At 39.9% G+C, this 17,615-nt stretch overlaps 1 protein-coding gene and 1 non-coding gene across 2 annotated transcripts; both read right to left on the bottom strand.

Moving 5' to 3' along the window:
* Positions 1-5,310: 5,310 nt before the first annotated feature.
* LOC149687020 (uncharacterized) lies at positions 5,311-16,987 on the bottom strand. The gene is made up of 6 exons (XM_089870442.1): positions 16,964-16,987; positions 12,866-13,010; positions 7,916-8,041; positions 7,234-7,479; positions 6,188-7,188; positions 5,311-6,138 (listed from the first exon to the last, which is right to left on the bottom strand). The coding sequence occupies exons 1-6, from the start codon at positions 16,985-16,987 to the stop codon at positions 5,311-5,313; spliced, it is 2,370 nt and encodes a 789-aa protein (XP_089726568.1).
* Positions 8,537-8,609, bottom strand: TRNAS-GCU (transfer RNA serine (anticodon GCU)). The gene has a single exon. It is a non-coding gene; the product is annotated as a tRNA-Ser (tRNA).
* Positions 16,988-17,615: the final 628 nt, after the last annotated feature.

The following is a 17,615-nucleotide window of genomic DNA, read 5'->3' as shown; positions in this document are numbered from 1 at the left end:
CTTTTCGTCCGAGAAATTTCGCACCCCTTTTTAGAATGGGCATGGCGGATCGAAATGCCGAGGCTAATATATTTCCGAGACCGTAACCTCTTTGAACGGCCACACCGCGGTATACGGGAAGTGACCCATGTCCAATTTGATTCAGATAATAGTTTTGATAATCTCCTACGGAGAGGTGTCCCGAGTTATACGGCGACATGTTGCAACCCCGACAAACGTGTGGAAAGTGAGGGGTTTAATAATGTTCATGACGCTTTTATAACAGAGTCCAGGGTCTCCTGGGTCTAAAGTGAAGAGTGACGTGAACTTTCCCTCGTTCGAAATGTACCGGTACGCCCATCTCGCTCATAATATTTATTTCGATGGTTTGAAATTGGTTGTTCGCTATAGGCATATAATGCGGTCTGGAAAACTCCTTCTCGACCGTGTCTCCATCCTTTCCATTTATACTTATAATTCGTAAAAGAGGAACATCAGAGTCTCCGACCGATCGACATTGAATTATATCGGAGTATACGAATATAGAGTGTAACCCAGCATCCATGTCGCAGCTGAATGGCGCGGTCATAGACTTATCCACGGTGACGTCTTCGCCGGGGTTTCTAGTGAAACCTAATATAATGGCGACTTCGTGGGGGATACGAACTCGGTTTGCTCCCTTTAATTCGACTACAACTCGTCGGTTTGGTTTGTTGTAATGAAACTCAACCCTAGAGTTTATTTTTTGACCATCATCGTCGGTTGACATTATTTCCAATAATTCTTCCGCCGAACCGTAATACCCAGGAGGGATAAATATGGTTATGTCACGCGTCTCTCGATAAGCGTCTACTGCGACACTCTTATACTCCCCTTCTTGGTTCCTGAGGTTTGTTCCGACATCGCCATCGTAAGTTGTATCCTGAATTATGAACGCGCATTCTTGTTTCACGTTATTCCAAGTTCTCGGGTAGCTGATTTCGGCCAGTCCAACTTCGTACAAGGATCCGTCGAGTTTAATGGGTTCCGGTAGATATGTCCGGAACCTACTTATGGTGTTGTTCTTGAAATATTGCGTCGATGAGTCGGAAGGTAGTGTGATGTAGAAACTCATCTTGTTTCGATTTCCTGCACCCAAGAATCAAATTCTGAACTGTATCCACGCCAACGAACTAGCAGTTCTTTGGTACCGTCGGGTTTAGTTCTTTTTCGTAAAACCCTTTCGATTTTAAATTTACAGTTTTCGAGATCCTTGCCAATTTTCTGTATTTCCTCTTTGTAGAAAACACCGGAAATGAGTTCGGAGTTTAGATCCGCGAGCTTATATACTGGAGGATCCCTCGCTATTAGTTCCGTTACTTTGAACAATTCCTCCGTGTAATTGGCTAAATACCCCTTTTCAAATGTCCTTTTATTTTTGCTTATTCTAACTAGGTCGCCCACCTCAAAGGGGTAGGAAGCTGGGGGAGAAAAATCAACACGCCCGTATAGGTTATCCCAAACCTTTTTGGAATTTTCACTCGTGACTTCAACCGGTTTGCATTTAATAGATCTATGATAGTTGTTGTTATACGATTCCAATAAATCCGGTAATACGTCGATGTATCTATACGTATCGTTTTGCGTGAAATATCGGTACATGCGCGCTTTCAAAGTTCGATTAAATCGTTCGACGACGCTAGATTTAACTTCCGAGTGAGTGGCGAAAAACCTAATGCTTTTACGTTTAAATTCTTCTTGTAGTTCTTTGCAAAGAAATTCCTTGCCGTGGTCGGATTGCACAATCTTGGGTTTTCTGCCCGATTCTAAAATAGATCTAAATGCGGCTACCATCGTAGAACCCTTTTTGTCCTTGGTCGCAACTGCGAACGCGAATTTGCTGAATATATCGATACAGCATAATAAATATCGATAACCGTCGTTGTGACGTTTGATGTTTTGCATGTCTGCCAAGTCAATTTGCCACTGTTCGTCTATACCATACACTATAGTCTTGTTTCTTTTGAATTTGTATCTCGCCGGTTTGTGTAGCGTATACGTATCTTGACGCATTAAAAATTCCCGAACATCGTTCAAGTTGACGTTAATTCCCTTTGAGATAGCGGCGCGATATAGTCCATGCACGCCCCCGTAACTCCCCGGGTCTCTTTCGTTGTAGTAAATCTCTTCAAGTTTATCCATGTCTCGTACTGTTCGTGTTGTTTTGGGCGTACCAATACGCGAAGTCAAATAGTTCAATAATTATAATAATTACTAATATTAACAACGCCGTAATAACTTTGGGTGAATTTAAATATAGGGACGTTAAAACCCCGGTGGGCGCTGAATCATTACACCCTTCCATGATGATGTGTGAATGAATTGTGAAAGAATGTGCACATGGTATATTCGTTTATATCATTCTTTATTACAAAGTAATCCAATTTCCATTACCGAACGTAGACTCCGGAGATGGAGGTAAAAAATCAAGTTTATGCACAACACTTGGTGAACTATTTACGCTGTCATTATTCGGTAGACTATCTATGTTATAATGTTGTACATTTTTAATTAAGGTTTTCGGTACACTTTCACTCGAAAGCAGTTCGTAAAAGTGGTCTATTCCGGTGACAGTGTCTTTCGGTTTATTTCTTAAAGCCCTGACGGATTCGTGTAGCATGTCCACGATATTAGATCCGACGATGGGGTGACCTTTGAATATCAGTTCGCCATTAGCGGTCCAGTCAATCTTGGTGTTATTATGAATCCATTTGTATAAAGCGATTGCCTTTTTGAGGTGCGTATCTGGAATAGCGAGAGCTATTTCCGGATACCAGTCCTTCTTTTTCGGTGCCTTAACCGTTTTCTTCCTCCTTCTTTTGTTAACGGCGCTCGATAATAGATGATTATACAAATTTATCTTTTGCGATTCATTTAATTTTCTATTATTCAAAACGGCATTGGTATCTAGGTGTTCGTCAAGTTCGATTTTGGGTTGCGAATTCAATCGACGATAAACTTCCTCCGGAACCAGAATCATCTTCCTAGCCATTTCTATTAATAGCTCTACTTATGGCAGCACCCGCCGCCGTGCTCGCAAGAGATAAGAGTGGTGCTAACAAAAGTGGGAGAAAACCTCCGTTTTGAGAGAGAATCTTCTTTCGCTTCGCTACTGTTTTCTGTTGAGACAGCTTCCTTAACTTTCGCGTGTATTTCCTCAGTCGCTTCTTCTGATCATCTGATAATTTCACATTCCCACGTAGGACATTTATACACCCCTCTTTGATGGAGTCATTACTGGCGTGTTTGATTGCGTGTTTTCTCTGACTCGGATTGCACGTAGTTAAAAACTTTAAAAAATCTCGGTGCGTGTGAATTCTCTTCATTTTGGTACAAAGACGGCAGCTTCTTCTCCCGGTATAACACCCGTTCGCAGCCGATGTTCATCTGACGTGGTTGGTTTTAAATCAACCCATAAATACCCGTAATCTCTAGATATGGCTTGATGGAATGCGTCGATGACGTATTTACTGTTTGTGGGGCATATCTGTTTCGCCAAATGAAATATAGCCGATTTGTCTCGCGGAGATTTGAATATTATCAGATAGTGGGCGTTTAAATTTAATGTTCTTATTTCCTTCCCGGGATAATATAAGTTTTGCATGAGAATGAAGACCGACGTATTTTTATGATGGGATCCACGTATGAACAAATTCGTTACATCCTTGTTATTTGAAATTTCACAAAGCAAGTCATCGAGAATGACAAAGTTCTTGACATTGGGGTCTAATAGATTTACGTTTAATATACCCTCGTGAAATTCAACTGACGGGGTGTGATCCAATACCGAATTAAAAAGTTTCGGTTGATATTCTGTATAACACCATATTATTCTATCTGGTGGCGGGGTAATACATATATCTCTATGCTTAATGAGATTAGCTACAAAGAATGATTTCCCCGACTGAGTCGCCCCGGCGATAAGACCGTTAAAAGGGTGTTGTAGGCTGAAGTCCATTTTAACGAATGACACACATTTTCATATACCATTAGCTTTTATTAATAAATATTCTCTGCTCTTAAAAATAGTTTTTGTTATCACACGTTTACAAAATTCATCTTCCAAAAAGGTTTTGTTTTGAAATACTTTATATATTTCAACGTAATCCAAGTTATCCACCGCGGTCTCATAGTTCATGGCCACACGCATCTCCCAACCATCTAAACAATTGTGTTGTGTCTGGGATGGGTGATCGACACCACACCCGTAACAAAATTTTTTTATATTTATACGCAATTGTTCGAGAATGCAGTTTTTAATTAACTCGCGCACGCGTTTTCCCTCGTTGAGGAGCGTAACCACGTCGTTATAGGTTGACATCAACGTCTCGGTGGCGAAGTATCCAACCGCGAAGCCCTTCTTGGTTGGTAGCATCGTGCCGTACATCACACCCGTTCCGGGATACATCACCCTGATGTCCATTATCTTGCGACCCTGGTACGTTCTCAACTCTACACGCTTCGTCTCGGAACCGGTGAAAAACCACGATGTCCCCGGTGCGTCGTTTGCCTCGAAAAACGCTAATATTTCGGCCTTTCTTTGGTAGAGTTCGTGGAAGTCCGACTACGCTAGGGTGATCCCCGTAGAACTATCTTGGCACCCCAGTCGTACGTCGAGATCCGGCGTAACCTCGATGCCTTTTTCCGACGATATGGGGAGGAACGTTGTGGCGGACATTCTGTCCAATTAAAAATTGTTAATTTACAATTACAACTAAATTTACAATTACTCTCGGTCTTTAAAATATTTTACTTACATTGTACTTGTCGGTCTCCTGGAACTTGCTGGTCTTCTGGTACTTGTTGGTCTCCTTCTTAGAACTTTGAGGTTGGAATGATTTTCTACTTTGGTTAGTCTGGCTATTTATAGTGCCATTATATTCTACGTCATTGTAGCTTTAACTGTGCATTTTTGGGGGTGAGTAATGGGTTTTCTGGGGCGCCACATGTCGCAATCGGGTTTCATTTGGGGACAGAATATTTTCCCATGGCGTTGGTTTTCCCCGGGTTTTCCATGACGCCCTTTTCCGGGGTTTTACCCCCACAAGTTAAAATCCAGTTTTAAACTACACTAGAATTGAACTGATTTGAATTCACACTTTTTATTTTTCTTATCCCTTATCTTATCTTAGTGTTTGCGATAAAATTAAACTTCTCGAAAGTTCCACTGGCGCCATCGACTCCCCCCTCGCACCGCTCGCACCCCTCGCACCGCTTGCACCGCACGCACCGCTTGCACCGCACGCGGTGCGTGCACCGCCCCTGCCTTCCACAGTGCTTGGCCTGGGAGACTCATATGAACCCTACTAACGGGTCTACTTCCTCGATTATTCCCTCTTGAAGTTGGCTTCTCAGAATATCATCGTATTCTCTCAATAAAACTGGATTAGATGCTAACTTGTTTAGCAGGTTGGCTGTTCGTTTCTTTGCCACGGCGAAATTATCGCTGAGAGTATCCTTGTTTGGTTTCCAGGGTAATTGGATTTCATAGCGATTGCTGTCAAATTTGACGGTTTTGTTAAAGGATTCTTGTACGTCGTCCTGGAGGGGTTTTTCTAGTTCTTCGGGTTTGACTCCCATAATTTCTAGGTCCCAAAAGGCGCGTAATTGACGCGAGACAAGTTCTTCCTCCGAGACGCGTTCCGCCGCTACTCTCATTACCGTCACGGAATTTACGCTGACTACCGACCGACTCACGCTTAACTCAGCAGGACCTTGGATGGTCCATCCCAAAATCGTCTCGATCGCGGCTATTGATTTCCCGAGACGTTCGTGTCGGTCTCTCGCGACTTCCCAATAGAAATCCGACCCGATTAGCACTTCGATTGACACGTGATCATACGGACGACCGGTACGCGGTTCATCGGCCATAACTAGACCTTTACTTTGCATTTTTTGCACAATTTCGCCACTGGGTATTGAAACAACCGATCCGCATATTTGCGGGGTTTCAAACGCGATAACAGGAATTGAAATTGTAGGATCATGAATATTGCACAATACTACGCGCACTTTCCTTCTTTTGGAATAAACGGGAGTGTCGCTACCGAAATGATTAATACGGAGAGGTTCTTCTCCGATGACCTCTAATTGGAGACGGCGCGAATCTTCTTCCGCTATCTAATAAACAGCGGAGTTGACTGGAGATTTGACCGTTAGGACTTTTTACGGTAGCTAGCGCGGTCTGGAGTAATATGACGCTCGAGCTGTTAGAAATCGCGGACACGATATTCGCGGGAGGGTTTTCTCTTGGTTGTTCATCTGGAGTGTCCACCGATTTTGGCTCCGTGCTTTGACTTCTATCTTGGTCCTTGTTATAGCAAAGAGTGAAATGATGCTTTCTCTTACACCATTTGCACTGTCTTACTCTAGCGCGGCAATCATTAGTTCTATGACCTTCGCGTAGGCAGTTAAAACATCGACGTTTACTCATCACTATATCGCGTCTATCGTCTGGACTATGTTTAGTACATTCGGTCGTGAAGTGACTAGTTACGTCACCGAAAAGACAAAACTTTTGGCTTGAGGTAACGCTCAGAGCAGAGAAACTGCCTTTCGGTTTGGATTCGGGACGGGAGTGGCTACCTCTAGCGTCAGACTGGCTTCTTTTGGATTCGCTGTCTGTCTTTCTGGACCTAGTCAGAGCCGCGGCTCTCTCTCTACTCGAGACGTCACGCAGTAGGAATTCGCATAAGTCATCTAACTCCCAATCTTCGCTATCATCAAACTTTCGGTTAAATGCTATGACTATATCTTCCGGAATTAAGTCCATTAAAACGGGCGTAAGTAGCGCGCTGTAACTACTCGTGGATACTCCTAAATTTTCTAGGCTCCTAATCTGGATTTCGCAATTATCATATAGAACTCTTAACGCGGCGATTTCGCTTGAGTCTTTAACTTTAGTCATGCTTGTTAAACATTTCATGTGGGCGCCTATGATATCTTTTTTTCTACCAAATTGCTTTTCAAGGAGTTTTACGGCTGAATCATAGTTTAAACCCGTTGGTTGTAAGCCTCTGATCGCCCTAGCGGCTTTGCCTTCAAGATAGGAACGTAAATAGGTAAACTTAACTGCTGGGTCCAGGTCTGCTCGGTAAACTGCGGCATCAAACTGGCTCCAAAATTCTTGCCATTTTGAGGAATCGCCGTGGAACTTTTTGATCTCCAGAACTGGTAATTTCACCAAAGGAGCTTGGGATTAGCAGGACGACCCGCACGATGACGACCGATCTTCTTCGGCGGCAGCTTGGTTGTTGCCGTTGCCGTGGGATCTTTCTTCACCACGTTGAATAAGTTTGCTGGCTTTGAACTTACAGGAGATAATTTTTTCGTGGCACTCCTCGGTCTTGAGAATTTCGGCTTCTATCATCGAGTCGTCTATTAGATCCTGGATTTGGTCGTTCATAAGGAGTAGTTTCCTTCCTTTTTCTTTAAGCTGCATTAGCTTCTCCTCGATCATAGCTAAATCCGGGGTTCTTTTCTTTGTTTCCTCATCAATAGTCCTTATCACGTTTGTTGTACTAGACCGTAACGCGCCTCGCGCTTTTACTAACTACGGGTGTCACGTTTGCCATAATTAACTTTGTTCGAAATTAATTAGTTCATCTAAAGATTTCCCGGGTTTCGGCACCAAATGTGGGAGAGCGGGAGGAATTGGAGTCTGAACAGGCCGATTACCGACTGAAAAAATAATCGTAGGTTCTGGGAGGCGTCAAAATAACGCGACAGCGGATTAAAATAATAACAAAACAAAACAAATTTATTTAAACGACTGAATATTGATTTACTAGTACAAATTAAAAGTTCAAAAAGGGCAGTAGCAAGGAGTTTAGTCTCGCGTTAACTCGCGATCAAAAATTTATACACCCGCAGGTTAGGAATAAACTCAAAAACTGACCACACAAAGGAACGATTTCAAGTTTTTCTCTCTTTCGAGGGAAAAACAAGTGCGTCATGGGTTTTTTCGGGTTTTCGTGGTGCTCCTGCATTTGGAAGCCTTGGTAAGGTACGATGTTTTTGAACTCTTGAGAGAGGGGAGGGGAGATTTACCGACCCAACGTACAACTGTATTTATTTCAACAAAGGGGTTGGGGGATTAAGAGAGCTTCCAACTTTGAGGACTAAAACTCAAAAAATAAAACGTAAGAAAAAATACAAATAAAACTTAAGAAACACAAAATTAATGATAATAAAGTTTATCAATTATGTGGATAATTGCTCGAGTTAAAATTGGTTATAATATTTAACAACCTTTCGGTTAACAGCCGAACGCGCTAACCATTGTGCCACGGAAGCCCAAAAAATTAAATGTTCGTCAGGTATTGTGGAAAAACTTTGATTTTTAACGGTTACATCTGAGACCTCACAACACCGCTCCAGGGTGGGCTCGAAACACCAACCTTTTGATTAACAGCTAAACGCGCTAACCATTGTGCCACGGAAGCCCAAAAATTAAATGGTCTACAGGTATTGTGGAAAAATTAATACATTTTACGCTACACCTGAGACCTTATAGCACCGCTCCCGGGTGGGCTTGTACCTCCATCCTTTCGGATAGCAGCCGAACGCCCTAACCATTGAGCCACGGAAGCACAGAAATGAAATGGTCGTCAGGTATTGGGAAACATTATGACTTTTTACGCTACATGTGAGATCTCATAACACCGCTCCCGACTGGCGGCGAACCACCAACCTTTCGGTTGACAGCTGAACGCGCTAACCTTTGTGCCACGGAAGCTTAGAAATTAAATGGTTGTCAGGTATTGTGGAAAACGTTTGGCTTATAACGTTGCATTTGAGACCTCACAGCACCGCTCCAGGGTGGGCTCGTACCACCAATCTTTCGGTTAACAGCCGAACGCGCTAACCATTGAGCCACGGAATTAAAGCTCAGAAATTAAATGGTCGTCAAGTATTGTGGAAAAGCTTTGACTTTTTACGTTACTTATAAAACTTCACACCAACGTTCCCAGGTGGTCTCGAACCACCAACCTATCGGTAAACAGCCGAACGCGCTAACCATCGCGCCACGGAAGCCTAAAAATTAAATGGTCGTCAGGTATTGTGGAAAACTTTGACATCTTGCGTTACATCTGAGACCTCACAACACCGCTCCCAGGTGGCAGCGAACCACCAACCTTTCGGTTAACAGCCGAACGCGCTAACCATTGTGCCACGGAAGCTTAGAAATGAAATAGTCGTCAGGTATTGTGGAAACATTATGACTAATTACGTTACATCGCATGTTTTTAGCCACATCGTAAGATGTGAGCTATTAGTTTCACTGGGGAAGGAAGTGGGAGTTGCCGTTTCTGTTGTGGCCGTGGTTGTGTTCGTCCACCCTCGTACTACATTAGAGTTATTTAATAAAAAAAAACTTTAATGATTCAAATAAAAAATATTAGATTTGCATTTAATTGAACAACATAAAATTAACTATGTAAAAGAAAAATTTAAACATTTTAGTTTTATTTTTAATATTGTAGATCAACTTCGTTTAAATAGATGTCGCCGTGTAAGTTGCCCTGACACTTTTAATACATTACACCTTGAATACATGAATGTACACCAATTACACCCTGAATACACGGGGAAGCCTTCATATGAGCAGTTCCCATATGAGCTGATTTCAAAATAGAGGTCCTCATAACAACAGTTCTCTAAATAGCGGTTCCCGAAATGGCAGTTTACCCAGTACAGCAATTACCGATACAGCGGTTTTCGTAAACGCGGTGTACCGTTACAGCAGTTCTCTAAAGAGCGGAAAATCAGATATGCGAAATACTGTAGTTGTTTATTATGGTGTAAGCTGGCCCAGCTGGGTTATATGAACTCAAAAAGAACTAGGTCAGATATTAATAATTTGGTTAGGTTCATTATTTCAACTAAATAGTATTAGGCCAGGTTAGGTTAGGCTAGGTTAGTAATATTTTGGAAATTGTGTAACAATGTTACGCCTTTTCCAAAAAATTACTGTTTACCATTATCTACTTCCGAAATAAAATACCCTTTCCCGAATTATATTATGCCTTTTCCAAAACATTACTGTTTACATTTATCTACTTCCGAAATAAAATAACCTTTCTCGAATTATAATATGCCTTTTCCAAAAAATTACTGTTTACAATTATCTACTTCCGAAATAAAATAACCTTTCTCGAATTATAATATGCCTTTTCCAAAAAATTACTGTTTACAATTATCTACAAAATAACATGAGGTTTTATTAGGTCACATTCCTGATTAAATGATCACGGAAAAGGTAGTATTTGAAACCAACGAATATAAATGTATTGTTAAGAAATGCTCGAAACACAAGACAAGCACTGCTATTTCTCAAAATAGCGGCCGCTATTTCTAAAACAGCAGCCGCTTTTTCTAAAACAGCAGTTTTGAAAAACACCGCTGTTTTTTGGAATCGCGGTTGCTATTTGGAGAACTGCTCTACAGGGAACTGCTCTTATGAGGTACACCCAATACACGAATCCTGAATACATGAATGTACACTATTATACATGAATGTACACTATTATACATGAATGTACACTATTATACATGAATGTACAACAATTACACCCTGAATACATGAATCCTGAATACATGAATGTCATAAATGGGTTTTGTCGTAGTTTTTTACCATTTCTAGTATTAACAATCATGCCTATGACAATGAAAATGATTTTCTAATTTAATACAAACATTGAGTGCTTCTTGGATATTTTGTTTTCAATTAAACATTGAGTGCTTCTTGGATATTTTGTTTGCAATTAAACATTGAGTGCTTCTTGGATATTTTGTTTTCAATTACTCGTTAAAACTTGTAGCATGTAATAAAACTAAAATTAGACGAAACCAAGACTATAAGATATTGAACTGACTACATCCGTAACTTTCTAATCGAGCAACACAAGTTCAACATCTCGAAATTTGACCAGTCTCATCGGTGGCGGCTACTGCTGGCTGAGAAATTCTAGGCATAAATGCCAAGAAGAGAGAAAACAAAATTCCCAATCCTGTCTTTACCCGCTCCTGGATTTCCCTAACCTAATCCCTGGTCAAAAATTCATATGTGGTCCATTAGATAGCTATGATTATACAGTAAAAATATATTATTGTTTATACTAGTAATATCGGCTGTATTACAGCTGGATTCCTATTTTCGAATATCCAAAACTTTTAATGTTAATTTTAAATGAAACTTCCCCATTTTTTGTATGTTCAAATTAAATAAATACCTCTCAAAAGCGAATACGATGTGGCTTTAATATGGGCTTTGACCATCTTGTTTTCTTCAAGATACGAAATCTGTGACATCGATTTCTTATTGAAAATTGAATTTTTACAGTTTCTTGAATGAATATCGTTACATTTGCTTGAATTAAAGCAAAGTACAACAAGTTGGGAAAACCAAAATATTACCTCTCCGTGTCAAGAGGTCTACTACTACAAACGTATTTACCTAGATATGCAATTATTTCACTTTTTTTTGAAGTAAAAATTTACGAAATATTGAAGCAGTATTCCAAACATAGCGAATGTACAGTAAAGCAGACGACATTTTACATCCAATAAGGATAAATCTTGGACACATGGAAATCAGTCAATGGGGAAAAGAACAGGAAATGAAGTCTACGCTCCAGCTGTTTACCCTATATTCTGAAACCTACATTCACAACCGGTTTGCAGTGTAAACACTATCGTCTCGTCTCACCTCAACAATATTCTTAGTTTGCCAACATGAATGTTAACGTTAAAGGGGAACTCTGCTCGGTTGGCGCCCCTTTAGTGAAACTTTCCTGTGTAGCTCCAAACGCCGAGAAAATGTGCTGCCGCCTAGGCGAAAAAGCTTGCAACTCAGTTTATTTCTAACGAATTTTCTACTCCCCCCTTTCCCCCATCCGTTACCGCACCAACGACGAAGCCACGCTTCCTTTAGGTTCGCCAAACCCCCCTTCCCCCATGGATGATGCCCGCGCCACGTGACCGTTGATGGTAGGGATAGCTTAAGAATGTTAAACGGGGGGACGAAAAGCGCCAGACTGGGTTTTCTTTTTGCCCCTATATAGAGTAGTGGCACTCCATGTTAATTTCTCATAGAGCGTAACGTAGCCAAAGGCAGGGAGGTGCCATTACTCTATAGTCTTACTGCCATGATTATCCTGGGGACTGCGGTACCAAGAAGGGGTTCGGAGTTTTAAGAGGGCAAAGGTTTAAACTGAAACCCCCTAACATTGCAATACTATTAAGTTTTTTCTCTGTAAGAAGGAGGTACCTCCCCCCCCCATTTTTTTCAAATAAGGGCAGGGTAGCTTCGACCACCTGAATAGTTTGACAACCAATCACCTATAGTTGATTCCTTTATTCCCTTTTCCCAATGCCATACACACGCCTTTCAATCCATTTTCTCACTCTCTATGTGCTAAAGGCTAGTAGCGTTGAATAGAAAGGTCTTTCATAAAGATTCACTATTTTTTTTCGATTCGATATTTTTAACTTAAAATGAAACTATGGAGACAAATATCTATACTCCTGTTTATCCGCACTTGAGAAACCGTACTTGCCATTATATATTGGCTAATGCTCCTCAACTTTTACAATACTGTCAAGTGAGGTTGAACAAGAGTATATAATGAGCATTTTTATTTATTTCTTGGAAAAACTGCAAAAGTACATTGGTTTGAACGTTCTTCAAACGAAAGGGACGTGATCCTTCTTTATATCCTGTAACACCTGACGTGAAATGATTTGGTTATCCCGATCTAATTCCTTATATCGTGTGATAATTGCGAAGTGTTTCGAACAAACTTCTTTCTGAAATGAAATGACTCGTTAATCGCTTTACAATTACCTTTGCCATGTGTAATTGGCGAGTTGTTCCGGATACAAGTGGCAATTAAATAATGTTTAATCACTGCAGTAACCATAATAGTGAGTAGCCCCTCGACGAGACTGAATTCTATCTCCATTTCTTCGGTGACCACATTCCAATGCACCTAAACATTTATTTTATCTCCTTTTAAAATAATGAACGAATGAACTTGTATTCAAGGTAGAAATGTCAGAACCGGCCGATATTATGGGTGTGTTTGGGAAGCACTAGCCATCCGGAATTTCACTTTAAAGCAGAGTTGATACTAAGAAAAGGGTAGGAAAACCTCAATTACCCTCCCGAAATTAACACCATCCGCCAAGACTGAGAAATGGTATACATTCATGGATCTGGAGGGAATTCTTAGAACCCAAACAAAAATAAAACCACGTTTCTGGTTTACAGACCCCCTTTACCTACAAACTATAGAAAATTTCGGAATATAAATACTGAGTAACCAACCCACAAGGGAGAGGCGACCATTGGGGTATTTTCCCTCGCGCCAAGAAGAGACGCCAGAATGAGCCCGAGTTCACTGCTCGCGGGAGGCTAGCCAACTCGCACTGAATCTAGCGGGGTTTCTTGGCGCCAAGGAGGATACCGCAATGGTACCGTATTTAATTTCCGAAATGGTCTATACAGTAGGTAGCAAGGCGGATTTAAAAGAGAGGAGTAGGGCTCGGGGTTTTTTGGTCGATTTTTTCGAAAAATACGATTAACTACAAATAATCGAAAACTATCCAGAAGTTTATTCGTTTAAACAATACAACGATTTTAGATGATATTTTTAGAGATTGAATAATCTTAGTAAGATTTTAACCGACAAATGTATGCAATCGACAAAATGTTTCGAAAAAAAATTATGTAGAAAAAAGGGTCGTACTCTACGTTCGGTTAAATTAAAAATATTTTATGTTATAAAATCCACTTGCTTTAAAGTCTAACTTTTAGCGTAATATTTTGTAATTTAAGCTTTGTAAAAAATATCCAAATCATTTTTTTGAAGTAGACTTTCATCTAGAATATTGTCACTAATATTTTTTATTAGAATTTAACTTGTATACGCTTTTCTCCGTGTCAGTTATTTATGATCAGATCGCCAAACTCAATTATTGTTCCAATCTTTTCGATAAAACCCAATCCAATGAAAAACATTAACATGTACAAAAATGGGCCAAGCCTCGCTTCGTGCCCTCTCCGCCGTAAAACGTTCTGACATCCCATGTAGAGCCAAGTCTGCCTTTTGTTCTCATTCAATCGCCAATTGAAAAATTATGTTATAAATTAAGTCCTTTTCCTAATTAATAACCAATATTCTTTGACTTTATCATTATTATACATCTTTGTTCGTATCAAAAATATCGTGACTTGGCAATCGCAAGTAAGTAATATTTAAAGGAAGTCGAGGGGATATTCACTAAATCGTTGCCGATTTTAAAATAGTCGAAGGGATATTCACTAAGTCGTTTATGGTCGAGGGTATATCTACAAGTTTATAAGATGAGTCATGCACACCCCTATGTACAAATTTTATGGTTAGTTATGCATAACCCTATTTACAAGATTATAAGGCGAGTTATGCATAACCTTATGTACACGTTTATAAGGTAATTACCTGCGCTTGCCAAGTCACGATATTTTTGATACGAACAAAGATGTCTAATAATGATAGAGTCAAAGAATATTGGTTATTAATTAGGAAAAGGACTTAATTTATAACATAATTGTTCAATTGGCGATTGAATAAGAACAAAAAGGCAGACTTGGCTCTACATGGGATCTCAGAACGTTTTACGGCGGAGAGGGCACGAAGCGAGGCTTGGCCCATTTTTGTACATGTTAATGTTTTTCATAGGATCTCACTTCTTTTTGTAGACACTTTCGTTATACTTCGGTAGTTTTATTAAAACAAGACCCTCTCATGGTACTTCGTTTGCCAATATAATCGCTAACGTTTGTCCATATTTACGCTGAATTACCCCTTTCTACTACTCCTATTAGAGGTTTTTCTCAAATAATTTTTTAATATTATATGATATCAGGAGTTCATAATAACCCGAAGTACGAAACTGGTTGAAAAGCCCGTAACAACAAAGTTTCGCCGTAAAGCTCAGCGGATTCATACACCGCTTAGCTCCCAAAAAATAGTTACCCCATTTTTTAGCACCCACGCGCATTAACTTACACACTTCCGGTTTAGCACTATTTTATCTTGTGATTTTGGGAGCGAAAATGGCTCACGTCTGTTTCTGTCGGAACGGTGTAAATTAAGCCTTGGCTTTTAGTCGGGGTTTCTAGTTTTCTACAAAACATTTAAACGATCATCAATGATGTTTTGTTGTGATATGTGTGAGTGAGAATTCCGTGGTTAAATTAAAACGGTTTGGACAAATTTATTCCCAGTATCTTTAATATAAGAATTGCAACGTGTTTCTACGTTTTTCTTTTCGACGGAGATCCCAGCCAACGTAAGTTTCGGAACGAAAACCAAGGAGTATAGATACCACTACGATATACTGTAAGGTTGTATGTCCATAAACAGGCTAATCCTTTCTGTGCGCAACGACAGAATCTTGTTGTTCACGATTTTTACCATTGGCTCTATGGCCAGTTTCATACTTCCACCCCGAAGGGGGGTTATTATGAACTCCTGATGCTATTAATTATTTTTATCTGAAGTTACTTATTATTCTTCTAGTTGTATCGTTTTAAGAGACGTTTTCCCTAGAGTATGCCTCTTTCGCGAGTGTCTGAAAGACCTTAAAATGGTGTAGTTAGATTGTTGATGACAGTTAATAGAATAGTGGTCAGTACAGTTTTTCAGATATCCGTCAGCTGTGAATAAGATCCGGAAATTGAGAACCCTTTTGTTCAGATTAAGAAACTGCGAACGCGATCCCCTGGGGTGTAACAACAGGCAGACAGACCAACAAACACACAGACAGATGAATACGTCGAGAACAGAATTTTTCCAAAACAATCATCACTCGGTGAAATTAAAATCTAGCCTCTATATTGGCTTCATATGAGTCCAATATTGTTCGACATTTGTCCAATGTCGGTTAGATATTACACCAATATGGGCTCGATATTAGTCCAATATCGGTTAGAAATTGTCCAATGAGGGTTTGATTTTAGTCCAATATTGGTTAGAAATTTGTCCATGCAATGTGGGTTTGATTGATGTGTGGATAATATCCTGACCATTTCTGGGTAATAATCGATCCCTTAATAGATGATTCTGGATCCAATTTTGGATGAGGCTTCAAATCTGGCTTATCGTTCGACCCTCCTTTTTTGGACACTAGTTATCCAAAAATAGATAAAAAACTGTGCTGTCTCAGAGTCAGCCGTTTGGATCCATTTACATCCAATTTTAGACAATATTTTTTAACAGTGCACGCCTTAGGAAATAGTCAAGTGCTAATAGAGTAGTGATGAGGGTACTATTTACCGCGTATGTGATTCGGTTTAGTAACGTTGCTTTTAATGTTCTTATGTTACCACGCTTTGTGGTACACTTCTCTCGAAGATAAGTATTATATACTTTTGAAAATATTGCCAATCACAATGTTTACATTGATAGTTCATATCATTATCAGGTTTTTTAGTACTGTACAATTATTTGTCAATGATTAAAACTTTGCTTTTTTTCGTTAGTAATGAGCTCAGACAATTTAAAAAAGATCAGAGTTTATCGTAAAAAAATTATAGTGGCGGTTACTCGTCCAATTACTTATCGATAAGTGAAACCCAAACCACATTTGTATCAAGAAATGTATGGATCATAATTTTTTAATTCGAAATCGAATAAAACGTATCGCAAAAAACTTTTTGGAGTAAAATTCTTCTGATTATGTTGAAAATTTTAGTTTTTCGGAAAAAATACTTACGATTAATAATTGCATCACTCTACCTTTTTCCAAAACAAATCGAGACGAAATACTTTTATATAATCTTTGTTTTACAAATTTTAGTATGTTAATTTATTTGAATAATAGTTAACCGATCCCCGAGCCCTAGAGAGGAGGTTCAGAGTCAGACAAAATGCACGTAGTCCGCAGTTCATAAAATTACACTGTGGCGTTCCCCAGTTACCATGATTACCACGACCCCCTCATGGCAAGAGAGCGTACGTTCTCGCCCATGCGTTCAAGCCCCCTTTTTCTAGCCTCATCAGCTTGTTTATAATTTTGAATATTCCTCGTTTGCAAGAACGATCACGTGACGTGCGCCTTTACCAACGGCTTACGCGCCGATGCATGTTTTTATTTCCACATTTCCAAAACGAGTCTTCTCTCTTATTCATCCTCCTTGCTTTTAGCGAGCCGGCACAAAAATTTTCCAACACCATCACACCCTTACCCCACTCAAAGTAACGAAGCAAGTACCAGTCCATACTACCCCTTAATGCCAATAAGGATGAATACATACATCTCCTTTGCTAATTACTACCTGGTATTATCTATCATTCGATGTTGTAACAAAGACCAAAATTATTTTGCAATGTGCTAAGGTTGTACAATACCCAACAATGGTCTAAGGCTGTGCAGTGCATGACGCATAAGTTTTTTCTCCTTTCCTAAATCGTAGAAAATGTCTTTAGCCTACCTATTCTCTCCCAAACCTGTCGCGATTTATAGATACAATAGTTTGAAGCGCTACACCCTTTCCCTCTTGAAGCTGGCAGTTTAACAGCTCTATGATTAGACACGGTTATACGAGAAAG

The sequence above is a fragment of the Phalangium opilio genome, unplaced genomic scaffold (genome assembly GCF_054372755.1).
Source record: "Phalangium opilio isolate 3A_F unplaced genomic scaffold, DU_Popi_V2 ptg000031l_1, whole genome shotgun sequence".
Lineage (NCBI taxonomy): Eukaryota > Metazoa > Arthropoda > Arachnida > Opiliones > Phalangiidae > Phalangium > Phalangium opilio.
The sequence above is the reverse complement of the archived record's forward strand: the minus strand, read 5'-3'. Positions and strand labels throughout refer to the sequence as shown.

Excerpts from the sequence above, each read along its gene's own strand:
- LOC149687020 (XM_089870442.1), bottom strand. The coding sequence starts at position 16,987 with ATGGTAACTGGGGAACGCCACAGT. Across the intron at positions 13,011-16,963 it reads TAACTGGGGAACGCCACAGT|GTGCATTGGAATGTGGTCAC; the intron begins GTAATTTTATGA and ends ATAAATGTTTAG. Across the intron at positions 7,480-7,915 it reads TGAAATCGTTCCTTTGTGTG|CTATGATCGAGGAGAAGCTA; the intron begins GTCAGTTTTTGA and ends CCCCGGATTTAG.